Below are 26,208 nucleotides of genomic sequence, written 5' to 3' on the forward strand. Positions count from 1 at the left end.
TCACTTGAATCCCTCGTTTATGTTGGAAGTTTTTGACGAAAAGGCAATGCCGTATCAACTAAGAAGCTCGAGCAATTTAAACCTACCAAAAGTGAGAATCACATGCTATGGTACAGATACCGTAAGGCGTAAGGTTCATGGGTAAAAAATATGGGCAAAATTACCTAAAGAAGTGAAAACTTTAGTCTCTTTGACAACAAAATGCAAACATTGCAACTGTAGGATTTGCAAAACTTTTATATATGGTTTAGGTCTTTTGTAATTATTAGGTATTTCTTTTGTATACACCTTTTGTAAATAGTTGGCCGTAATTAGCTTTAATTTTTAGCTATTTCGAACAGCCAATTTTAAATCAAGGTATTAATATACATTTTTAGAATTTACAGAGGGTATCCGATATGTTTTTCGGGGAAGTGGGAAACGTCATTTTTTGGAGTCGTTAATCGGGAATTGGCAAATATTTGTGAGCGGAATATGGTCGGGAAAATAAAAATGCATTCATGTACGGAAATTACCTTTTTTGTGTAAAAATTTTTTTTTGTCTGCAAAAGAGTCAAAAGGATCCCCGATCAAAGAAATAGGGACGGCACCGTGAATTTGAACCTGGGGGGGGGGGGCTGAGAATCAAGTTTAGTGATATAGGACAGGCGCATCTCTGTCTGTCTGTGGGCCTTGACCTAAGCTAACTTATAATGCTTCAAGGAATGAAACTGCTACAAAGCGACGGAAAATTCTTCTATGTCATCACTTTCGACGACCGCGGAATCTGCTCCAACATCACCAACTGACTGTGCCATCTTCACTGCTTGCTCATACCAGTCTGCGAAATCTTTCTCATGGAAAGGTCCTCTATTACACTGTCAATCATATAGTAGGCTTGAAAGATGTCTTTATTTCTTCCTTGTAACTTTTTTACAAGTGCTCTTAGAGGCTCCATCCTGTTCATTGTCGGAATATATGAAACTGTATGTGCAAATGAGCTGCATGAAGAATACAAGCCTTGTGCCTTTGATTTGGTTTCGGCGTCCCTGGACCATTCTTCTTCAAAATCAGTGCGTAGTGCATCATAAAACTCGCTGTAGAGTCGGGCTTTGAAGATAGAATCCATTACTGCAATATTGGCACGATAGAGCAAATAGTATGGCTCGAATGCACGATGACGTTCGACCCAACGAGTGCGTGCCAGACTGACTATATTCTTCCTCTGTACTTCTGTGAGGGCCATTTCTTCGTTGTAAAAATTCAAGAATTTTTCAAAGTACCACTTTCTTTTTGGAGAGAATTCATAGAACAGGTAAACTGATGAAATGACATCCATCATGTTACTGATGCTTCGATTCTTACATGCAGCAATAATTGCATGATTAATGACATGAATCCGACAGTGTGTATATGCTGCAATGAGGGCCTCCTTCCGGACTTCAGCTTGTGCACCGCACCTATCACTAGACATTGCCGCAGCTCCATCATATGCTTGTCCTCTGCAATCAGCCATAACAAGGCCGTTGCTTCTCAATATTTCTACGATATTCTGGCCCAGGTTTTTTCCAGAAGTGCATCCTTTCATTTGCATGGACTGAAAAAATGTTTCCTCAACTTTCGGCTCACCATGAATTGAGTTGAGAAAACGGATACAAACGAGTAGAACTTCTTTATTGGCAAATTTTTGCGTGACCTCATCTACAATCACCGCGTAAAATTTTTCGCTTGATATCATATCCTTTATCTGGTTCTTTATAACTAAAGCTGCATTGGCAATAATGTCATTTTGGGTCTTTCATGATAACATCTTTGCATTTCGCTGACCGTTTTTCAAATGCTCTTTTACAATACGGTCATATTTTGCAATCAGTTCCATTATCGCAAGAAAGTTTCGTCTGTTTCCTGTACTTTCGCCCATGTCGTTCACTTCTCGTATCTCGTACTTGTTGCAGTTAATTTAAGAGAAAGATGGGCGGCATTTTCTCTCAGTGGAATTTAGCGATTTTTCCGTCAGTAACACAAGCATCAATGCCGACAAAAAAGATTGTAACATTGGCTTGTAAAGGCAAGTTCTTATTGCCAATTACGTGGATAAAACAAATTTTAAGGCTTAAAAACTGCAATTTCTCTGTGTTCCAACTTCCCTAATTATTATGAGGGTTTGAAAGGGACAGTTTCAAGCCTTTGTAACTAACGATCGCAGAAAAGTTTTTACTGAGTACAACGGCAGTTTTTTCATAAATTTATCACAGATTCAATGTTAAAAAGCGGTGTTAAATGTTGTTACAATGTTAAAAGGCCTAAATTTAGATGCGAGGCACGTTTGCTGTCATATTCTTGAATTATGATTCGTCAATTCTGTCTGCAGAATTTAGGTCGCTCAGCAAATCAAAGATTTGGAACCTATGCTTTAAGTCGCGAGTTATTGAATTTTGAATAGTTAGATTTTTCTTAAGTTTTGACTGAAATTTGCTGCTGCCGTAAAATTATAACTTATTTTTGGAAAACGGTGTTATTTGCGGCCGGACAGTCCAAACACCATTAAATTTTTGGCACCGGGTAATTACAAAATGTATCATGGCAATATTTTTGGTTGAAGTGGTATGTGCAAATCTGACATGAATTTCACAGGGTTAATGGCACACCCCCAAGCCTACAGGAAGTTGATTACGGAATCTCACGGGATTCACGTCTTGGTCCCATCCTATTTATTACTTACATTAACGATCTCCAAATGTATCTCCATAAATGCAATGTGACAAAGTATAACGATGACAAAAGTTTTTCACATATCAAAATGTTTCATAGGATCGTAGATCCACATTTCCACTACTGTTGTTCTGTTTTTGGGAAGCTGCGGCGAAACTAAATTGCGAACTTCACAAAAATTGCAAAATGGGGCTGTAAGGATTGTCACCACTAAAAGCTATGATACATCCACCGCAATTGTGATCAAGAAACTCAATTGGCAAGTGCTACTGATATGATAAAAAGAGCGACAGCTACTATTACATGCAAAGCATTATTCAACCTATTCAAAGAAAACTCTGCGCGAGAAGATATCAGTATACAATTTGCGCAATACCACTGTGGTTGCCCTGGTTCCAAGTATGAAAAATTTCCCGACTGGAAAAAATTTAATTTAATAGCCTTTGTGTTAAACAGGCTTTATAAATTCCTTTAGTTTGTAGCTAATATTGTAAAGTTCAGACGACCTCCAGAAAAACAGTCCTTCTGACTGATGTCATGACTATTTAATACTACCGTATTAAATAAAAATGAATGAAGAAAAATGCAGCATCACGATTTCAATTTTATAATCTAATTTCAGCAAATATGTAGATAAAAATTTGACAACGCTTACTTGAAGCCATGAACATCGCATAAACACGTCAAATGAACCTGTTCTACATTTTTACGTTAATCTTTTGCGACAAGCCTTGGTTTTCCTCCTTGCTAGCTATCTAGCTTAGCCGGAAGTGTATAAAATAGCATCAAATAAAATCATTAGGTGCTGTAAACTGCAAGCTGCCACACGTGGATCTTTCTTAGCCTTAGTCTGGCTTTTAAGTGAATGCATGTTGTAAGGAAAACCTCGAGAAGAAATTATAAACTTTTAACAAAATGGTTTCTAATGATTAGCCGAGATAGCACATTAGCTAATTACAGAGGAGTCTGGAGCACAGGCAGCGTCACAGAATAAGAATAACCGAGCGTTATCCTTATTCTGTGGCAGCGTATTCGAAGCTGCTCCGTTGAGAAATGTCTGACAATCAGCTGAAAACATCTTATCGTGTTAAAGCAGGTCAACCGGCTTTGTTGCAGTTCTGTTTCGAGACCGAAATGGCGATTTAGTCATGATTAGCCGAAGATTCTATCATATCATACAGACATGGCACCTGGATGCAGGGACTGCACCAGCAAGGGGAGGGGGATAGTCCCAAAGATTAAAATATTGTAGATAAAACCACTCGGTGTCTCAACGTACCCATGGCTTTTAACAGGTTGGGCTCTCAAAACATTTCAAACCCCCTAAACTCTAAAAATTGTTCGCAATCCCAGCCGTTATGTCGTATACAGAGGGGCTCTTGCACAAAATGTTGCAAAAAACAATAGCAAAAGTATAAATTTGCCAATTTTTGGTATCAACAAGCACCCCTGAGCCCCCCTAGCACTACACCCATGGATGAAAAGAGAGCTGACCGTTCGACAGGATTTATCAATATTTTTATGCAAAAAGGTTGTAAATTGTTCCATTCATCTGCAACTTGATATATCAACTTACTATCAAAAGAAAGGAGAGAAGAGGGGAAAATTAATATGCAAGCCTATATCTTCACCTTTTTCTTAGCACAAATTTTTGTAAGGAAACAATTTTTCGATTCTCAATGGGTACAAAGGCAGTTGCGCAATTCAAAGCGCCAAAAGTGAGGTGCATGGAGCTGAGAACACTTCTACAATGACGCAGAAAATTTTACAAAGAAGTTTTCTGTTAAATCCTTCCTAGAGTTTCGCAACAATCTAGGTTTGTACTTTGATGCATTGCAAATTCACTTACGCCATATTTTCATATCATATTCATCTCATTTTCATATCATTCTCATCTCATTTTCATATGATCAGACGGTTGTGGGCTTTTCAAAAGAAGATGAACTACATCAGCTCAGCTAAGTAGTAATTCCCTTTGCTACGCTTCAAATGCCGATTCACTGTGAGGTTGTCTTGATCAAATTCAATGCATAACATTAAAAGTGAGTCGATCCCTCTTTACTACGCAATGCCCTAACTTTTTGCTTATGTATTGCGTATATATATAGTATAGTAATATATATGGATTTTATAAAAAATTCTTTTTTCTTGTCACTGCTAACATTTCCTTAATTAAACTTGAAACAAAACTTAGTATTAGGCAAGCCATAGCTAAATGTTTCTTTGCTGTCAATCCTCGTATTATTTACAGCACTAGGAGAGCCCTTCCATCCATTCAAAAGGTTTGCGTTCCTACCAACCAAAAATGTTCCGTTATTTATGAATTGACGTGCTAGTGTGATTCTGGCTACGTAGGACGCACAACCCAAAGATTGGGGGAAAGGATAAAACAGCATGTTCCTTCAAACATAAGTAACAAAACTGCCCCTCAAAGAGAACAGCCTCCTCGATCTTGTAGGTCTAGAAACACTGTTAAAACAAGTGATTCTGCCATCGGTTAACATCTTTTAGACAACCCAGATTGTGCAAAACTCTATAATGACAACATGTTTTGGATAATTGGCAGAGCCCGGTCGTCCTTCCATCTAGCAGTTTTGAAATCGATCTACAAGCAAACGAAAAAGCCGCCATTGTGTAGACAGAAGGAGTTAATTTTCTCTCTTGGATTCCAGTGGTCATTTTTCTTTAGACACGCGGCACTGATTGGTCAACTATAGCGGTCTTGTGCTTGCGTTTTTCTGATTGGCCTATTTCGATCTATAACTGGGTATATATTTTTCATCATGTTCTTTCGGACCCTGACGTTTTATGCTCTGAGGAGTGTCAGACGAAAAAGCTGTTCGCCAATATGTTATAAAATGCTTGCTTTTTCAAAGCCATTTTCATATTTTAGTATTACAAAAACCAAGGGCAACATGAATAATTGTGTGGATTGTGAGTACATTTTGGGAAATATTGATCGGGCTAAACCCTCTTCAGCCCCCGCAGGAGAAAAATCATCAACATTTTCAAGGGAGATATTTCTAATTTTTGCAGCTTGATGTTAAGCTAATTGAGAGTGTAATTCTCTAAAATTAAAATAAGGCTCTGCATTTTCGTTGGAAAGCAGTTAACATTCAACAATTAACAGAATTTACATGATGTAGAAAAATGCAGGCTTGGTCTCTTCTATTCACTTTGATTAAGCAACAATGGAATAGCGAGGAACAGCTTTCATAATAATAATAATGATAATAAAAATCCATCGAGTAAACTCCACAAATCAACTTTGATCGTAAACAAAATTTCTGGCCATCAGAAAAATTATAAAAACCACAAGTATCCAAAGAAAACAAATTAAGAAAAGTTCTATTTTTAAAAAGTCCAGAACTCAGAATTTCTTAGCGATCAGTCAACGTGAATGGCAGGTGGGTCTGCAAAATTGAGACACAGAGAGCAAAAATAATTGGAGCATTAGAACGGACGCAAACCTTTTGACAGAAATGTCATGAGCATTTCCAGAACAAATGTTGCACTGCAGCCAAATACTGTCCCTAAAAATTTAGGACCAAATCAAAGACAAATCAAGAAAAATTATGAACAGCAAGCCTGAATTTTAATTTACTGATTCTTATAAAGAGAGTGCATCTACATTTGAATAATTCAGATTCTAATTACCAGCTTTTTAAAAAATTAATAATTCAAGAAGAAGTAACGTACATTCAGGGACGGATTTAGCGCGGAGGTGTAGGGGGTGCGACAACCTCCAATACTTCTATTTCCTCCGGGAAATTTTGCTACCATTCTGTACAATCATTTTTTTGATAGATTTGATAGTAATGCCAAGATTTGACATTATTTATCTTTTTATCTTTTTTACCTTAAAGTTAAAAACCGAATTTTCAAACTTGGTGTTTCCATCATTTTCTAGTGACATGATGGGCGTGGTACCAAAATCGAATCTGTTTTTAACACCCACCCAATCATTGTTGCTTAAATCCGTCCCTGCATACAACAAAGAAGTTGTAAAAATACCAACTTTGCTGAAATGTATTTTTTATTAACAATCTACTACACAGGTAGGTTAGCTTGAAATTTAGTTCTTGTCTTAATATTTCTTCCTTTGATACGTTATACATGATTCTGTAAAAATACAAAGCAACAAGCTCCTTTTCAAAAATTAGTGTATAATTCACAAACTTGGGGTTTCCAAGGCATCGTAACAGATTTTTCATGATTTTTGAAACCTGCAACAACATCTGGGAACTTTTGTGGGACTGGGAATTTTTAGCTTCAGAGCATGTAATGATTTATAACCATTTCTCGAACATGTGCAGGCCATGTAAATTTCGATCAATACACCAACAACGTTTAAGGTCATTTTTCCATCTGCCACCTGACAAAATACAGAAAACGCTTAGTCCACTAAGGGCGATTGCCGCCAATAAATGAATTACTTGCATAGAAGATAATCGCTTTATTTGGGGGAAAAGCTTATAAAACAAACGCAATTTCTGTACGAAAACCAGTGATTTTACAGTGACAGTGAGAGATTAAGAGAACGCCTACGGACATCACAGCAATGTTTTGCAAATTTGCCCGGGCTCCATGAAAACGAACGAACGTGATTAGAATGTTTTTAAATGGATTACTCTTATGAGAAAATGAGAAATTTACGGTTACATGAATGAAGAGTTTATTTGCAAAGTTTAACTTGATTTGTAATGTGTTTTTAAAATCATCTCATTTATGACCAATGAGGGATATTTCGAATACGGATATTTCGCCTCAACGGTTTAAATTATCATCTAGGGGTGCTTTGTTGGTGAATTGTTATACTTATAGGCAAATATAAGGTGATACACTCCTTTTGTCCGCAAACGAGACCTGGACATTCTATTGATGATACTTTTAAGAACAAATCTGTCCGTTCTTTATTTCTCATATCCTCACAAATTTTCTTTGCAGTTCCTTCCTTTTCTTCAACAGCTGATTTCTCTCTTTATGTAATGTTCTGAGAAAGTTTTCGTTAACAAACAGACATTGCGAAATGCGAAACTCTGTCAATTTGTGCTGGCACCAAGTTATTCTGGATCAGGTTTCTTCATCTATTTCCTAAACCAAGCCGTTGCTCGTTGTACAGTTTGGACAATGACTGATTTTTTCGATAAACTTCCAATATTCAATTTTATATATGTCTTCTATGGTAAAGACAGGGCAACCAGGCTAAACCTAAGGGCACATTCAATGGATTACTAGGCAAAGTTACTTAGAGAATGATATAGTAGATTTCTGTCCAATTTTGCCTCAAAGATATATTTTGCTCTGCAGAAAAGTGGGGGGCCATGGAGTATAGAGACGATTAAGCGTTTCAACATCTCCTCGAGAAAGCTTAAAAGATAACACAAGCGCCAAATGACAGAAGGGAATGTATCTAACCACGTCTGGCACCTTCTATGGAACCAGTTCTTAGCATAATAATGTGTGCCTTTTAAGAGAATACAAACAAAATGGCAACTAAAGCGAAAGATGTGAATAGCCATGAAGACTGGAAGGGATGTAGGGCAAGGGAAGGGGACAAAGCATAAAAAGGACCAAAATAGCAAAATAATGTAAATTTCAACCAATCCGTTGTTGTAATTGCCTATTATCAAATATCAAGATGATTTTTCAAGTCTACTGAAGATTTTCTTAAAAGATAATCTTAAAAGACTTTGGAAGGGATAAGATAAGCCGACTAATGTCGTCGACTTTAAAAAAAAAAGAGTGCAAGAGCATTGACGTAACTTGCAAGTTTTTAGATGAAACGGAATAAAACCCATACCAGGATATCTTTGATATTTTCAAAAAGAAGCCAAGATTGAAGGAGAGTTTGTCACAGTTACTTCTTATGTTAATTTTTCAAAAGTATCACTTAGCTCAGCAACAGCTCCGGATTAACATCGTGCACCATGTCAAAGTTTGGAAGAGCTTTCCCACAACCAGATACATTTAGCCAGATGTTCTGCATAATGCAAAAGGACCACCTTGAAGGAATTTTTCTATGGAATTTGCCGGTGGATTCAGTGATTTTGAGAGCTAACAACGAAGATATTTAGACGTGGAGAACATTATTTTGTAAAACTTTTCTTTGTTATACAAACTTTAATTGCCATGATACCCCCCCCCCCCCTCTCCCGCCACCAGTCATCGAGCTGGCTCACCTTAATCCATCTACAGTATAATCCGGTTATAACGTACTTTAAAGGACCGGCGTATTAAGTAGGTTATATCCGAAGTACGTTGTAACCAGGTAAGTAAAAATTGACTAAAACCAAGCACACATTTTGCCGGGACCAAGCAAACCAGTACGTTATATCAGAATGTACGTAATAACCGATTTCGTTGAAACGGGATTCTATTCTATTGTAATGATCTCCTTTGCTATGTACAGTCGAGTCCCGCTATCTCGAACTCGCACGGGAAATAAAAATTTGCTCGACATAGCGGGATTTCGAGATATCCGGACTCAGGAATTTTTAGATCAAAAAGGGGTTATCTGTGTTTAAAAGTAGAATATGAACCAAGGAAAAGAGCTTGTTCGTCTCCAAAGCTTTGTTGAACATCCAACTGAACTCAAATAGTCCATTCATTTCGGGATTTCGAGATATCCGGACTCAGGATTTTTTAGATCAAAAAGGGGTTATCCAAGGTTACAACGTAAAACATTATATTTAGCAGCTCAAGATTGGAGAGGAATTGAAGGTCGTGATGGAGCAGAACAACATAGCCGACAAGTACGCAGTATGAGCAAAATTTGATAAAATAAAATAACGACTTTGTACAAGAAATGAATATTTGATACAACGTTTCGAGCTTAACTCTTCATCAGGTAAATAAAGAATAGAAGGAAAAACGGTTAAGAAGAGAATAGAACAGTAGAATCGAAAGATAAACTATATGGAAGGTAGTAGGAATACGACGTAGAACGCAAGACGAGATGGAAATATGTGAGAGGCTGGAAAGCGTATAGATAAGATAAGGTAAAAATTAATAGTAGCTGAATTAGGAAAGAAACGAAAATTGTTTATTAAGACCATTAGGAATAATAAGAGTACCAAGATTAAAAATAATACGTTTTTCTAGGGTTTTGCATTTAGTGTTGTTGTGAGGTGCGTAGTAAAGTCCAGTGATTTCCATGTCAGCTGGTGTATGGCCATTCGGCCTCTCTTCTTGATTCTTGAAGGTGTATTTTCTTCTCTACATTGCGGAGATGCTCACCAAAACGGGTATTTATCTGACGGGACGTCTCCCCAATGCAGTGAGGGTCGCATTTGTTGCAACCGATACAGTAAATAAGGCATGTGATGTGCATGTGAAATGTATCTTTATGTAGAAGTAGCTGTAGTTGTTAGTAATTGTGGTTGAAGTGTGAACATGGGAGCATGTGCGGCATTTTGGGTGGTGGCAAGGCGTTGTTCTAAAGGTGTCTAATGTTGTTTGTATCTTTGTGTGGACAAGTATATCACCAATATTCTTGTCCCGTCGATAAGCCATAAGGGGTGGATGTTTGAAAATGTCCGAAGCTTCATGGTCATCAGTTAGCAGGTGGAAATTATTGTATAAAATTTGTTTGATCTGCTTGTTGACTGGATGGAAGGTAAGGGTGATTGGTATGCGTTCATTGGTTTTTTGTTTGTTGGCGGGATTCAAAGAGGCTTCTTTGTGTCATTGACGATGCTTGTTCGTAGGCAGACGAGGTAACTGTTTTTGGGTAATTGCTGTTGTTGAAGAAACTAGACATTTCCTGAGCCTTGGTCTTGAAATCTTCTTGTTGCGAACAGAGACAGCGAAGGCGGAGGAACTGGGAATACGGGATTGAATCTTTGCATTTGCTTGGGTGTGACGAGGTGTAATCGAAGTCGCAGTGAGAATCGGTTTCTTTGTAATGAACAGACCAGAAAGCTTCCAAAAGTTGTGAATCGTCTTCGAATGCTCTGCACGGACTACGAGCTCTTTTACCGTCTACGTGAGCAAATCCACATGCTGAACCAATAGCTTTACTCATTCCTTAAAGATCTTATAAATCACAGTCTTAATCATCGACCGTCCAAAGCTACTCTTCAAGAGTCTGAGCCAAGGAATATAATATTCACAAAACCAGAAGACCTGTCACTATCTGATGAAGAACACTCCGTTCTAAACAAAGGCCTCCAGTTTATCCCTAAAAGAAACTCCATTGACGAATTTCAATCTAAACATGATGCAGAGGTTTTCTTTCGACGTCTTTGGTTACAAGCGCATTTCCATGACAAATCGCCTGACGATTATCCAGCGGACCCATCAGCATCTGCTGCCAACATTATTGATAACCTTTTCCCTAAAAAGTCAACATGGACACCACCACCACCACCACCAACATGGATGCAGATATGAGATTTTTAAAGTCAACTTTAAGAAGAAGTCTAACAACTCCAACCTTACTAAAAACGAATTGAATGCGCTTAGTAAACTCAAATCCCGACAAGACATTGTTATTAAGTCAGGAATGGCTGATCATTATTTAATAATCGGAACTAGGAAGGTTAAAGCTTGGCGTATTCTACAAAGGAGTGACAAAATCATCTTGGTTGGCGCTTGGCTTCTATAGAGTGGATGCAAGTATTCTCTGACTTAAATTTTGAACCAAATAGGATGACAGATGCTTTCCATGAAATATTTAAGGCAACGCTAAATTTCCATGCACCTATCAGAAAACGAAAGGTGTGTACAGAACAAACCCTTTGGCTCAATGCTAGCATAAAAGTTTAATGCGTGAGCGCGATAAAACAGAACAGTTAGCACTAAAGAATGGCAGTCTGTGGGTCAAATACAACAACTGAGAAATAGTATAACAGGGGCCAAGCGAAAAGCAGTGAAGGATTGTTATGCGAAACAGATTATTGATAACCAACACAACCCATATAAATTGTGGAAAACCATAAACGTAGTTTTGGGAAAAACAACTAGGAGTACTTCAGTGCCACTGATAGAACATGAAGATAGACAAATAACAGATAAGGAAGAAATAGTCTCTGCTTTCAATGAACATTTGATTAATGTAGACCACTCCTTAACTAGCAAAATTGAAGTTAAATCCAAAGATGATCCTACTCAACATCTAACAAACATAGAAAAACCTGCTAGGTTTAGGTTCAAATCCGCCACAAACCATTGGGTTCTAGCAACACTAAAAGGGCTAGAAGAATCAAAGTCATCAGGACCGGACAAAATCCCTACAAAAGTACTAAAAGATGCAGCAGAACTGATTTGTGTAACTCTTGCAATAATATTTAATGGGTCGCTTTGGCGGGGGGTTTTCCCTGAAAAATGGAAATTAGCAAGAGTAACACCAATATTTAGCAGTGGGGGTAACCCTTAGTCCTCCAATCCTTTTATTTCCCATTGACATATTTACTACCAGGACAGAGATTTTTCCATATGATAGTAATTATCCCTAGCAGTGAGATAACCCTAGTCCTGTTTCAACAATCCTTTCACTTTACATTGACGTTTTGGTACCAGGACAGTTATTTTTCCATATGATAGTAATTATCCCTAGCAGTGGGATAACCCTAGTCCTGTTTCAACAATCCTTTCATTTTTCATTGACGTATTTGCTACCAGGACAGTTATTTTTCTATATGATAGTAATTATCCCTAGCAGTGGGATAACCCTAGTCCTGTCTCAACAATCCTTTCATTTTTCATTGACGTATTTGCTACCAGGACAGTTATTTTTCCATATGACAGTAATTATCCCTAGCAGTGGGATAACCCTAGTCCTGTTTCAACAATCCTTTCATTTTTCATTGACGTATTTGCTACCAGGACAGTTATTTTTTCATATGACAGTAATTATCCCTAGCAGTGGGATAACCCTAGTTCTGTTTCAACAATCCTTTCATTTTTCATTGACGTATTTGCTACCAGGACAGTTATTTTTCCATATGATAGTAATTATCCCTAGCAATGGAATAACCCTAGTCCTGGGTCAACAATCACTTCGTTTTCTATTGAAGTATTTACTACCAGGGCAGGCGCACTGTTAGGGGTAACTCTATCACCAGCTTTGAGAAGTTAATGGTTCTAACGATTCTGATTCTGCCTAGTGGCTGTGATTGCCTCGGGGCCATCACAAACGAAACCAAAGTAAACCCAGCCACAAAGGTTACCCAAGATGACAAAAATTGCAGGTTAATGCAAGCTTATCTTGGCCCTACTGTTAGGGATTATCCCAATGCAACGTGTTTATTTATTGATTGGTCTCGTGTTATTTCTTCACGTTGCGTTTTTGTTATAATTTTTCTTCGACAATTCCCCTTAACATGTGAGTGTGACGTCTTTATTACCCAGCAATGCGGTTTTCCCGTTTGTGTAACTGGCATTAATTTTCCCCTCTAAGCTTTCATTTGGTGCTGTTAGTTATCGATTGTGAGTTTGCCAAAGTGAGGGCTCTCTGAACGTAAGACTTAGGCCCAAATGCGTGTCTTGTGAAGCTATAGAAAGAGCCAGCACACTATACACTAGGAACAGGTTGACTATCATGTAAATAGATTCTTATTTTGCAAATTTAGTAAAATTTAGGCGAGGAAACAAAAGAAGACAATCCTATTAATAGAGATAAGTCAGCTCTGCATTGTGAAATTGTAAAGCGAAATCGGTGTTGCCAGAAAGATGCTTTTACGCTTACCTTCTTATTGTGAATACAGTTAAAACGTGAAATAAAAATCCTATTTTATTAGAGTCCGGAGCCAGAAATTAATATTTTGTACTTTATTGGAATCCGGTCATTAACTGAGAAACATCAGCAACTTAAATGCTGCTTTCCTAAACTCCAGAAAACATAACATGCTGTGGCAAGTTAATGACAAAATGGACAGATGAAAAAATTTGATGATAATGGGGATAACCCTTTTTTAAACGGATAAAGAAACAAAGTTGGCTGATGCGTCTACACGATACTCGATCGAAGGAGATGCTAGTCATTGAACGCTGAAAAGTTTGCCGAAGTACACATAACATTAACATCGCCTGATGTACCACTGACTGCCATTTTCACGTTAAGGTGCCACCCAAATAACAAAAAGCTTGGAAAAATGAGATACTTTGTATGGTCACGTGGCACTTACATCGAACATTTTGTAACGAGTATTTATGGACTTCAGAGCAATGATGAGCCAGCAGGTTCTACACTGGAAATGATAAAGTGCACAGGTAACAAGATCCCTTCTCTAATTATCAGTTTACTTTGTTGAAGGTTTGTCATGTTAATTTACAAGTAAAGTTTAGCGATGAAAATGGGACGCCAACCTGTTTAACCAAAATCCAGATTATAGTCTCTTTGCTTGAGACAAACCCTCGCTATGCCCGAACACAGAAAATTGATCCAGATCACTTGCTTATACATAGTGTGGAGTGACAGTGATTTGACAGAAAAGTGACCTGATGTAAAAAGTATCCGCCTAGGTAGCAGGATCCAGGGGCGGATCCAGAGCAAATATGAAGGAGGGGCAGTTGGTAGTGGGGGCGCTAAAAAATTTGAAAAATTGGTGACGAGAGTTCGCTGTATACAACAATTTCAGATCCTTTTACGGAATAAAAAACATAACATTGAGGTAATCCTTGAAGAAAGTTGACCTATCGGTCTCAGAAGTTATTTCACCAGATTCTCATTTTTCAAAAGGGGCGCACAATTTCCAGAAAAGGGGCACCAGACTTGCTTTAACTCGTTGAGGGAAGATCAACTGGCCCTAGTTGCCCCCCCCTTGAATCCGCCACTGGCAGGATCAGAATTGATGCGGATAACGAAACCCAAGTGTATCGGATTACTTTAACTTCCCCCGAGGCTGATCCGAACAGCGAATTCTGAATCGGATCGAAGGTGATCAGCAACCTTGGTCAAGGACAATGTTTTGGGAATAAAAAGGAATTGTTGCTGAAGTGTGTTACATTATCTGCCAATCAGCTATTGGCCAATCAATAAGCTTGGGAGTGGGATCATGTGAGCAGCGAAGGCAGCCAAAATGGAACAATTCACATTTCATGTGATCAATTTTCTAACTTCATTTGACTGCGCATGTCTGTACAAGAAAATTATGAAGCCGGCTGCTCTTGTATCAATGGATTGCCTTAATACCTTTAATATTTTTGCAATATTGTGTTACGAAGAATTTCACTTCTCTCTTGGTTTCCCAACATCTTCTTTAAGCTTCAGCTTCAAAATGTTGACGAATTCTATCAGATCTGACAACACAGCACAAATCATTCACTGCGTTGTCTTATGGAGATAACCAAACTAAAGCTACGTTGATTCTGTAGCAATAGCAACAAAAACTCGATTCTATATTCTCTTTGTTAAATATTGCTCCTCCTGTCAAGTACTTGACGAATTTCTTACTAAGCAGATACGTGCCAATGGACGGCATTGATAACAAGAGGATGATGCGAACGGCTATAGATGCAAAAGAAACCAAAGGCTTATCGCCGTGGTGAAGATGTAATCTGCTTTCCAACGTCGCATACACGTTCAGCGCGAAATGAGAATTCAAAATTGCGAGATGGCTTCAGCTCAGGTTTTGAGTAACGGAGCAAAATGACACTTTGCACATCGCGATTGTTTTATTGTGCCCTTGATTGTGCCTAATATTACTGTAGCTAGCAAACATAGCGACCTAATGGCGAATTAAAGCTGATAAAAACGAAATTTGTCACGTGCCAAACAAAGGCATTATGATGTATATATAACAAGGGCCACAGTGTTCCATCCTAGCTTAAAGTTCAGGAAACGTATCTCCTTCTGAACAACGTTTATGGTTTTACATGTAATAAGAATATTGTAGTTGTAGTTGTAGAATGCCATAGCTAAAACATGCACTTCTTGATACCTTAGGATACAAAAAAAGATGTTATACGAAGGGGCTGAATAGGGAAATTTGAGAAAAAGGTACTATTTCGTGTGCACGTAAAACCCAAAAAGAGTCATTGAAAAGTCTCCAATCAAATAAATTTGCTCTTTAATTTTTAAAGCTGTAGCATCCTGTTTGTTGCCGCAAACAGAGTACTTTAAGATTCCACGTTAGGACGAATTTTCGAGTTTCACGTAGGGTCAAGAATGGTATATACGATTTTTCCAAAACCCGTGAATATATCAGGGCCTCCGACAAAGGGGTGGCCGGGGGCCTTGCCCCCCCCCACTTTTTTGCAAAACAATAGATTTTTTTCAAAATCTTTTGTTATGGGTGTTAAATTTTTCCTTGCCCCCCCCCACTTTTCAACCTTTGTCAGAGCCCATGTATATACATGTAAGGGGGGGGGGGGCATCGTATCAAGCTTCCTTCCCAGGCTTATGCAGCACAATCATTCAAAGGGGCTTAAGCCACCTTTCAATCAAAAATCAACCAATCAGTACTTCAACCAATCAACCAATCAATATTTCTATATTCAATTCTTTTACTTCGCACTTATGTTTCAAACCACTTTTATTTTATTGGCGTTACGCTTTGCAGATTTCCTCTTAAATTCCTTTATCTAAACCTAGATTTGATGTTTATTTAACAGAAAGTATTTCTTGATCAATTTTATTGATTGTCAAGAATTTTACGCAGAAATGTTGAAACTTGTATATGACTGGTGGGATTCTATCGACCTTCTGCTGCATTTCGTGTCATAACTCTCTGGCAGATTGAACCCCAGGTGATATTAAGCATGCGTTTCTCTCTATTAAAAATTAAAGACGAAGTACATAGGTAAGATCTCTGTAGCTTGCTAGTACTGAGAAAAATTTTCACGTTGTTGACAACTTTTTTAGCGTTGCTGCGAAACTGATCAGGCAGATTTACATATTGATCAATGTACAAATCAAGGCCTATAAAACCAGCTGTAGATTGAAGAAACATTACATAAAAGTTTAGAAGCACAGAACGTCTAGCTGGCTGAATTCGACTGTGTATCTAATATCTTCTTATAAAGGTTTGTTCATTTTAAAACACCTTTGTTGTTGATATAAGGATCGTTTCATATTCATCGTAAACTAGATTCAGAGTCTAAAACCTGTCTGCATAAACACTGACATTCTTAAAGTAATGAGAGTTTCGTTCAGAAAGAGCAACACTGTTGAAGCTATATTCAAACAAGACGTAATAGCCTATTTCGTGAATAAAAATTATTTCGACTTTTTCAGAAGGAAAGACGAGAATTGATGTAACGGATATCTCTTCGCTATATTAACGAATACATCGGTGAGAAAATAACCAGGAATTCGAGCGACGTTCAATTAAAGCAACAACTGAACAAATAGCGATCAAAAACACCAGCATTCAGCAGACATTTCAAGCGCCGTAAAACTAGACTGTTGAAAAAGTCTTAGTGTCAATTAATCGCGTAATGAGTTGGTTCTTGTACTTGTACTTTAACAACCAGGTAAGCTGGCTTGTACTTTAAGCATGGTGCTTATGTCGAAATCGAAAAACAGGGATTACGGCAATGAATCATCAAAGCGAACTTCTTATGTAAAAATAGCAGCGATAAATATGACCGTTGCTCCATAATATCCTTTAAAGAGGTTGTCTTGAAGTCGGTAGGTTGTCTAGAATTTTACAATAGCAAATGGGAAGCTTATGAATGATGTAGTACAACGTGATATTTTCATTTTTCTGTAAGCTTAAACTTTTGCCGAAGCACTTGCTTTAAAAGTAAGATTCGTTCTCAATATCCAACTTTTTGCAGTTGTCTCGACACACGAACTTCTTGCTATGAGTAGCTACTATACACAACATTGATGGCGATATTTGCACGGACTCAAAGTCTTAACGAGCATTTGACAGTTTGATTGCCTGTGACCCAAAAAACACAATATCAAAAATCATTGCTGAATAGAAAGGTAAATTACTTTGAAACGACGTCTAAACCGGACTGCTAGTAACATAAGGTAGGAAACCTTTTTATTTTCCATCGAGTCAAGTTACATAATTTGATCAGTTTCAATGTGTTGCAGATTGGAATATCTCTAACCCTTACAATTACTATTCCAAATACCTTAGATTTATCTTGATGACCTAGTCCAATATCGAGCAATGCAAAGTTACCGATGAATATTGGCTTATTTCTAAGGCTCCTTACATCCGCACAACCCACTTGTCAGTTCGGGGATTATTCAGGGCTTTTATCGAAACCATTAAGCTCCAAATGTCTCCATTTTATCTTGATGCTGTCGTTAAACATGAAGCAAGGCTAATTTGCCGATGAACAATAGCGTTTTCGAAGGCTCCTTAAGAATAAACTAAATCAGCAAAAAAACGAGGGGAAAATTTTAAAACTTTTAGTAAGAATTAAATCTTTGCTAAATGAGTCAATGTATCAAGTTACATAACAGTACGGTTGCATTTCCTATTCAACTTTTCAGTTTTCAGCTTAAGAGACAGGTAGAAAGTAAGAATAGTATGCACGAGAATTTCTATAAAACCAGTAAATTGGTTTTTGGATGAATCACTTGAAACAGCTTCGCCCGTGTCTGAAATATATTTTTTATCGTTTTGTTAGGATAAAATATTGTTAGATAGAAGGACACTTTCATCACAGGAGTGCTGTGGTTGGGTAGGGCAGAGAAGGGTTATAGACACTCTTAGAAATCGAATTTGTTACAAAATGCAAGGACCGCGGGGCATATTTCAAATTGAAGGGGGCTAAAATGTTTTAAGGGCTAAACATGCTAAAAGCCAAAAAGGGCCACTTTTTATGATTGGAGTACATTTTAATCATGTTTGGGGGGCTAAAGCCCCTGTAGCCCTTTCCCCCACTTCCGCGGTCCCTAAAATTAGAATTCTTTGTCAGTTTTTCTGTAAAAATTTCATCTTGATTAATCTCCGAAAATTTATTTGCGCTTTTATTTCTACACACTTTATTTTTGTTATCACAAGGAATAACCTGCCAAAATACCCTGCAAGGAATCTAAAGCTATGTTCACATTGCTCCGTATTCGTTTTTATCCGTTTTCATATCGATCCGTTTTACCTGTTCACACTGCTCCGGATACATTTGATAACGGCGTAAAAACGATGAAGCGTTCACATTGCTCCACTCAGGCTAAAAAGGAAAACGCCACGAACTGGTTTACAGACCTTACGACTACTAATAAACTTTCCAACAACTCAATGCCACGAATATTTCTCCAAGTAGTGTATTAACTTCGAGTGAATCAGCCATGAAAATTTGTTCAAATTGGCGCGGTCTAAGCATCTTGCTGCGCTGTTGTTGTTGTTATCGTTTTCAAAAGTATCCGTTTTCGGTGTTCACACTGCGCTTTGCGTTTTCGAAAGTCTCCGTTTTCAAAAGTCTTTGTTTTCAAAAGTCTTTGTTTTCAAAGTGCGTTTTCGATATGAAAACGGATAAAAACGAATACGGAGCAATGTGAACATAGCTTTAGAATTTTCGAAGCAAAATGACTTATCAATACGAAGAGAACTCTTTTCTGGCAGTAATTTAATCTAGCTTCATCACAAGAATGATAAACAGGTTTAACTTTCTTTGTTTGGTTATCCTTTCGTTTTATCATTCTTTCACTGCTTGATTTCATTTTAATCAGAAGTCTCCAAAAACACTTTTAATTTGAAAGCTCCTCGAAGTAATTTTCAAGTCTAGAGCCACATATCCAACTTCAAAACATGTGAATTAATAAAAGCTGAGTTAAAGAGTTCACGGTTTATGTTTCCAAAGCGGGTTGTACATAACGTTATATATTTTATATTGCAATTGTCCAGCTGATGATTTCTTCGTATTTTTCTTAACAAGAACTTTATGAATAATTAAAAACCTTACGGATTTCAACAAAGCATCAAATTAATATTCATCATTTCAACCAGTAACAAAAATACTCAAAACTTCTGAGATCAATTTATAGCTTAAATAACGAACACTTTGCATTTTAGCGGATGAATCATGACGAGATGAACAATTGAAGACGATCTTGAAAACGAGGCTTTGATTGTTTATGGTTGCATGCAATTGCAGGAAACAATGAAGGAGGTAGAATGAAGGACCTTATAACAAAACAACTTCAAAAGCATTTAGAATACCTAGCTGGTATGGTAGACGTAGTTGATAAAGACAAAAAGATAAAGAAATGATTACTGAGAACGGGACTACAAAACAGAACGTTACTTCTGGTTTTTATGTGGCAACAGCATTTTATGTCTCCGTTATTACATTTTGCAGTGTGCTCTTCAATTCTATGGCTTGTTATATTTTGGCAACAAAATTTCAAGGTTGGAAGCCACAAATGAGGATATTATTTAGCATGTTTCTTGGAGATGCCATAGCTCCAGCGATTGCCTACCCTCTAGTAGTGTATTCAAATGCAGTTAAGGAATGGAGCCTTGGAGGAAAAGCATGCTCGTATTACGCTTTTACTACCAGTGTTGGTGGTATAGGGAGCATTTATCACCTAGTCTTGCTCTCTGCTGAGAGATATATTGGAATAGTCTATCCGTTTGCTTATCAGGAGATCACTAGAACAAAAAACGTTACACGAGGTCTCATAATTGCCTGGTCCCTAGCAACCGTTTCTAGCGTCTTTCCTCTTTTTGGCTGGTCATCATATAAAATCGAAGGTGTCGGCACGTCATGTTCGTTTGACCTATTCGCGGAATCTTGGTCAGACAAAAGCTTTGGTATTTACTTGATTACTGTCGCCTTTGCTATTCCGATAACAATGATCTTTATTCTCAACCTCGGCTTCCTAAAGGTTGTATTCAAACTTACAGAATGCCCATGTCGAAAGAATTCAAACCAAAGAGAAGTCCAGCATAGTGCAGTTTGTCAATTGGGCAAAGATAGAAAGATTGCAAATCAGATGTGCATCCTTGTCATCGCCTTGCTATTTTCCTTTCTTTCCTCGTGGCTGCCATATGCTATTGTGTCGGCGCTCGGAATTATCGGCAAGCTACCACGCGACAACGCCATTGCAATCAGCGTACCTTCATACTTTGCTAAGTCGTACACGATTTACGATCCACTCCTATACTTCTTTCTCGACAAGAAGTTTAGAAACGCAGTTAAGAGAGTTTGTTGTGGTAATACACGAACAGAAGCAGGGGATATACCGCCTACTGGAATAGTTACAGTTGGTCATACAGCTACGCAAGGGCTAGAAGAAAGAAAGGAGGATTACAGAAGCGAGGGAAGGCAACAAGATGAAGTATTGGGCGAAGCAGCAGAGCCATTTGGCGACGAAATATTGTCAATCAATGCTATGATCGCACAATATCAGGGATGATATCTCTCTGGTGAAATAGAAAATAAGCAAGAAAATGTTGACAGTACAGTAGGCAATGCCTTGTCCCCAGCTACTTGTTAACCTTGCGATAAAATATACAAGCAGGAGCCATTCAGTAAAGAAGGTGCAATTTTGGAGGCTTCTAATTGAGCAGTTACACGATAGGAACTGGGAGTCGGAATAACTCGAATTGGCTTCCAATCAACCGCCAGCACATAATAACCTTGACCAGGGGCGCTGGAGCAGGGGGCATAAGGGGGCAGCTCCCCCTTCCCATTCACCAGGATGGGCAGAAGGAGCAAATGTGTCCTTTATAAGAAAATAACAATTCGGAATATAGTCATTTATTATTCAAAGATTTAACGTTAACCACAATTCCCAACGGCTCTTATGCTTCTATTATTCTGTTTTGCTCAAAAATAATAGATGATTACAAAACAAAAGTTAGAATTAACGAAAAATCAAGCATAAGAATTAACGTTGACAGTTACTTCCGTAAAATTATCGTAGGCCTCCTACTGCTAATTATTGTCACATGCTTTTACTCTCTCGCAAAGTTAATGTTCAAATAAAAAAAAAATAATTTCTTTTACTACGATGCCAGGAGCGGATAGAAGGGTAACCTTACGGCGCAAATATGCGCCGATCTAGCCACTGAAGATGCCCTTTCTAAATTTCTGCCCCCTTTGCCCTTTATTGGCTCCGGCGTCCCTGACCTTGACACCGGTTTGGCAATAGGATATACTTTGGATTGTCACAGCCTATTCTTAATGGAAGAAAGCGCTTAGTGAATCTTACCCGGAATTAACGCAATCCGAGGTGAGACCAATCGGAAATGAACCCAATTTTGAATGAACAAACTCTGAAATGAACCTAACCCAGCATCGTGTAACTCAAAACCTTCGCCAAGATGTATCATAAGGAAAACAAAAGTTTTATAATCCGTTGTTAAAAGAAGTGAATTGCTAAAAACAAGTGGGTTGAAATAGCCATAATACTAATTAACAATTTAAAAATTATACGGAGATTCATGGCTAAAACACTAACATCTCTAAACGGAAACTAAATATATTCTTAATATACATTTCCACTTCCACTGATGTAGAAGTTTGGTGATGTAAATAGAAAACAAGAAAAAATCAATTTGTATATGTGTGTATGTATCAACATTCATACAACTGTAGCTCACAAGCAAATTTAAAAAGAATCTTGTAACTGCAGATTCTGATAGCGTTTCTTAGATATAATTCACGATGGATATTTACATGTTAGGAAATTGGCGAATGGTATACAGTGCCCGCGTCACCATTCTTTCAACATGATTGCAATTGTAATGTTCATTTTCTGCATTTTATCTTGTTCTTCAGTGGGAAATACGATTGAAAATAACTTTTACTTGGAAGAATCCGATGGAAAGTTCGGCTAATCTTTACGGAATTGAAATTAAATATAGCCTACAATTCACAAGCATTTTTGATTTTGGTCAAATATTGTTTGTTTGATTATTTAACACTAGCTAATATTTTATCAGCTAAGCCATGTTCAAGTTTGCAAAAAGGGCACGAGGAGGTTATAGAGCAAAATGCGGATCAAAATTTGGCAAAAACGCCCATTTAATCATAGCTTAAATACATTTAGGAATGATTTTTTGCAGCAATTTTGACATGTTAAACGGTTGTCAATTATCCGACGAAAGTCAATGGCCAGGTGTCACATCAGTTCCAATTAAATTACATCCGAAATGAAGTCAACCATCTGAGTGTAATTTGGCAACCAACCATGTCGTAATAATACGGTACAAGCAGCTTACGAACAGTCTTTTTTGAAAAAATTGGATTAAAAGTTCAGTTTTCCGCAACAACTACGGCAAAAGGAGATGAGCAAGACAGCCTTGTTCGGTTGACTGGTTGGTTTCTCATCGAATGAACAGTAGAGCGACACGAAAATCTTTTTTATAATCGATCCGACATTAAATATTCAATAAGTGCTGACCAACACAAACTTTCTCCCTGCCTTGGCGCACATTTGTAGCGAAACATCACATATCTATGAAAGTGAATATGAGAGTATCAAGAAATGGCTTTCAAATTAATTGAAATACCGAATTTTTCAAATATTTTTAGGATGTGCATATGTACAGGTAATTTCGGTGAAATGAGTATTGGCAGTGTTGTTACTCTAAATCAATTTCTTGCCAAAGTTCAATAGCATCCCTGTCTCTCTTTTAAAACAATGTTGTTTTATATGATTTTAAGCGTCTCCCAGCTGTTTCTTTTCAGATATTGATGATAGCCAACTTATCACCTAGAATAATTTTTGGGAAGAGTGGGCGCGGTCGGTGTTCTTTACTTGAATTTTTTTCTAAAGAACACTTCTGCAGCTGGGCGTCCCAAGCAGGGCCGTCCTTAGTTTAAATGCTCAGATTCCACTTGCCGACAAAGTGAGTAACCAATCCTTTTTACTGAAAAGTTAGAAAATTTTCCGACAAAGCACCCCTACATAGCAAAAACTACTAGATTTTAAAATGTAACCCAGGCCTTACCGTAGCGACGGCCCTGGTTCAAAGGACTTATGCCAGGGGTTTTAATTGACAATTGATTTTACGGTTTTAAAAATCTTATTGAAATTTGCATGTAAGGTAAAATTATAGTAATAGTTGAATTAATTGTTAGCTCAAAGGCTGTTTCTCACTGGTGTTTAATTTAATTTATTTTCATGTACGAGCATAAGTCTTTAGTTCTGATGTGATTCTTTCTGTGTTTTGATTGCAGTGGCATTGCTTATTGTTAAAATCAATTCTGCTTTCAAAATTCTTTATCAGTAGCTACTCAGATTTGCTTATGGAAAAAAGGCCTTCATTTTCTATCTACATATTAGATTCCATCATTCATAAAAAGCATACGAGATCACCACGAAAACAAAAGGACTTCCACAATACGTGTATCCACAATGATAAACTGGTTAATTTAATAAGAATTCAGAATAAATCTTGCGATCAATTTCTTACCCGCTCGCTTTATTGTGTCAATTTGGCCTGCTAAAATGATAAGAAGGCCGATGCTAAAATAATTCACATAGATCTGATTAAATTTTTCTCCAACGTGCATTTTTATATTTTATGGAAGCTACAAATTTTGTTACACGTTACATTGATATATGGTACATAAGGCTTGCATATACTATGGTATATTATGTCTAAAACCGATGATAAATATGATGTTATTTGAATGTTTTTTTATATTTCTGTTTTCGCATTTATTTGCTTGCAAAATAAATTGTTAGCAAGTATCATTGCAGTGCACAAAATATTCATCCGAAAAAATTATGAAGAAGAATATTCTCAGTTGTCTTACTGTTTCTACGTCTACACTCTTGGGCTACAAAATTCAATACCATAAGTCGGGCACTAATTCATTAGAGTAATAAGAGTCACAAAAAATCATTAAGGCCACGTGAATCGAGAGCAAACTTCAGAACCAAAAACAATCTCTTATACTTTCGAAAAAACCATTTATTTTGCTATTTCTCTCTTTATTATCCATCTGTTTCCCATTAGGAAAAGAGAATAATTAGTTGTTCCTCGGGATCAAGTGAAAAAGTGTTCCTCGGAATCAAGTGAAAAGCATTATCATAACATACAGCAGGCACACAAGAGTGCACAACTTAGGCATTTATGACAAACAATTTCTGAGAACTTTCATATCCAGAGGAGGGAAGGGGTTAGGTACCCTGGTAGTTACAGGTTGGGGATGCTCAGGTTGGTTATGAAATTAGGAACTCCAAGAATGTGCTCTTCCTTAACTTACACACTTCCTTAACTTAACGGGTTTTAATGTTTTCAACTTATTTTGAAAATCAAAAATTATTTGTTGAATGTTGTGCAGCATTTGAGGTCTGAAAAATATTTCAGCATCCCATAAACCCAGTGACTAAACAAAAAAGTGGCTTAAGTTGAAATTTAAAATATGGCTTAACCCAAAGCAGTATTTTTACAAAATTTACAAACACAAAAGAGTACGCTGAACATCCCTATCAAAAATATCAGAGTACTCCATACTATGGGCTTTAAAAGCTATAAATTAATCAGATTTCTTTTAAAACGTGGAGAGACAGAATAACAGGGACATGGCTGTACATGTTATCGTTTGATAATAGTGCTAAACTGACAAACTCTGCAGAAATTTGGACCTCACTGAATTTGACTTGAATCAGTATAAAAAGATGTCAGGAAGGTTAGTCAGGAGATAATTGATAGCGGGAATGACCAATTTAGACATACTAAGCGCTAAGTTGGAGCCTAGTATGAAAAGGGACCAATAGTTAGAATACCGGGGTAAAAGTAGATAATGGAAACTTTTCATTTCAAATTCGCTTTAAACTACAAGACTCTCTACATGTCTACAAACTACATGTCTGGGAATCTTCTACCCAGGTTCCGATGCATTTTGCTGCTATGCCCAACCATTCCTTGCCATACGAAAGGTCGAGCCCAAACAGTTTTAAATAATACATCCACTCAATTGACGGCCTCGATTTAAAAACTACTTCACAGATCGCTTTATGAACTTTTTGACTTAAGGTTTATAGAGAGACATAACCGTAGCCAGGGGGTCGTGGTGAAAAGTTTCACCCGGGACGGTTTTGCCGTCAATTTTCTAAATGTTCTAAAGAATTAACGTTGGTTAAAAATCTACTATAGAAGACTCTCGACAAGCCAATGGGATTTTTAAATGGGTAGTCTATTTTCACAAAATACAACTAAAAATTACAACCGTAGTACTTTAAAGAAGATAAATTGGAAGTAGCTCTGGGTTGGTCCAAGTTTTGTTTTTACAGGAGAAATAAAGAAGTATTTGGTGCAAATGGAGATACTTTGAAGCTTGGAGACGAGAATAGCGTTTAATAATGATGGGAAGAAGACAGAGAGTCAAAGTTGTCGGTGAAAGAGCTGCAAGAGTTGCCAAAAAGGCCATGTTAACTGATAGAAAGATTGAAAAATAAACTGACTTAAACTGACGCTTTGAATCTGATATGAGGCTGTGAAATGTCTCTTTCTCTTAGTAATTCAGTTGGGTGTTGGAATATCATTAGCTGTATAATGTAAAAACAGGTGTATTTGGTTTATAGGAGTAGCCTAGGTCTTATATCTGATCCCTAGGTATGATAGAAGGGGAAAGAAAGAATAGTAGATTCTTCCGTAGAGAAAAAATCGATTGGTTGATTGCCCTGTGATATTGATATCAATATTA

The 26,208-nt window shown here is 37.4% G+C and overlaps 2 protein-coding genes across 3 annotated transcripts; one reads left to right on the plus strand and one right to left on the minus strand.

The window, feature by feature from the left end:
• Nucleotides 1–799: 799 nt before the first annotated feature.
• LOC135687791 (52 kDa repressor of the inhibitor of the protein kinase-like) lies at nt 800–1,717 on the minus strand. The gene has a single exon (XM_065204457.2). It carries the CDS (start codon nt 1,715–1,717, stop codon nt 800–802), a length of 918 nt encoding a protein of 305 aa, XP_065060529.2.
• An 11,273-nt stretch (nt 1,718–12,990) lies between these two features.
• Nucleotides 12,991–25,599, plus strand: LOC135684856 (rhodopsin). Of its 2 annotated transcripts, XM_065200542.2 has the most exons (3): nt 12,991–13,905; nt 16,499–16,659; nt 19,614–25,599. In XM_065200542.2, the coding sequence occupies exon 3, from the start codon at nt 19,808–19,810 to the stop codon at nt 20,957–20,959; it is 1,152 nt and encodes a 383-aa protein (XP_065056614.1). In that variant the 5' UTR covers nt 12,991–13,905; nt 16,499–16,659; nt 19,614–19,807; the 3' UTR covers nt 20,960–25,599. The 2 variants fall into 2 exon arrangements, with proteins under 2 accessions (XP_065056614.1, XP_065056639.1); XM_065200567.2 differs by lacking the exon at nt 16,499–16,659.
• Nucleotides 25,600–26,208: the final 609 nt, after the last annotated feature.

The sequence above is a fragment of the Rhopilema esculentum genome, chromosome 10 (assembly GCF_057945365.1).
Source record: "Rhopilema esculentum isolate cy_ngs chromosome 10, ASM5794536v1, whole genome shotgun sequence".
In the NCBI taxonomy this organism is placed as follows: domain Eukaryota; kingdom Metazoa; phylum Cnidaria; class Scyphozoa; order Rhizostomeae; family Rhizostomatidae; genus Rhopilema; species Rhopilema esculentum.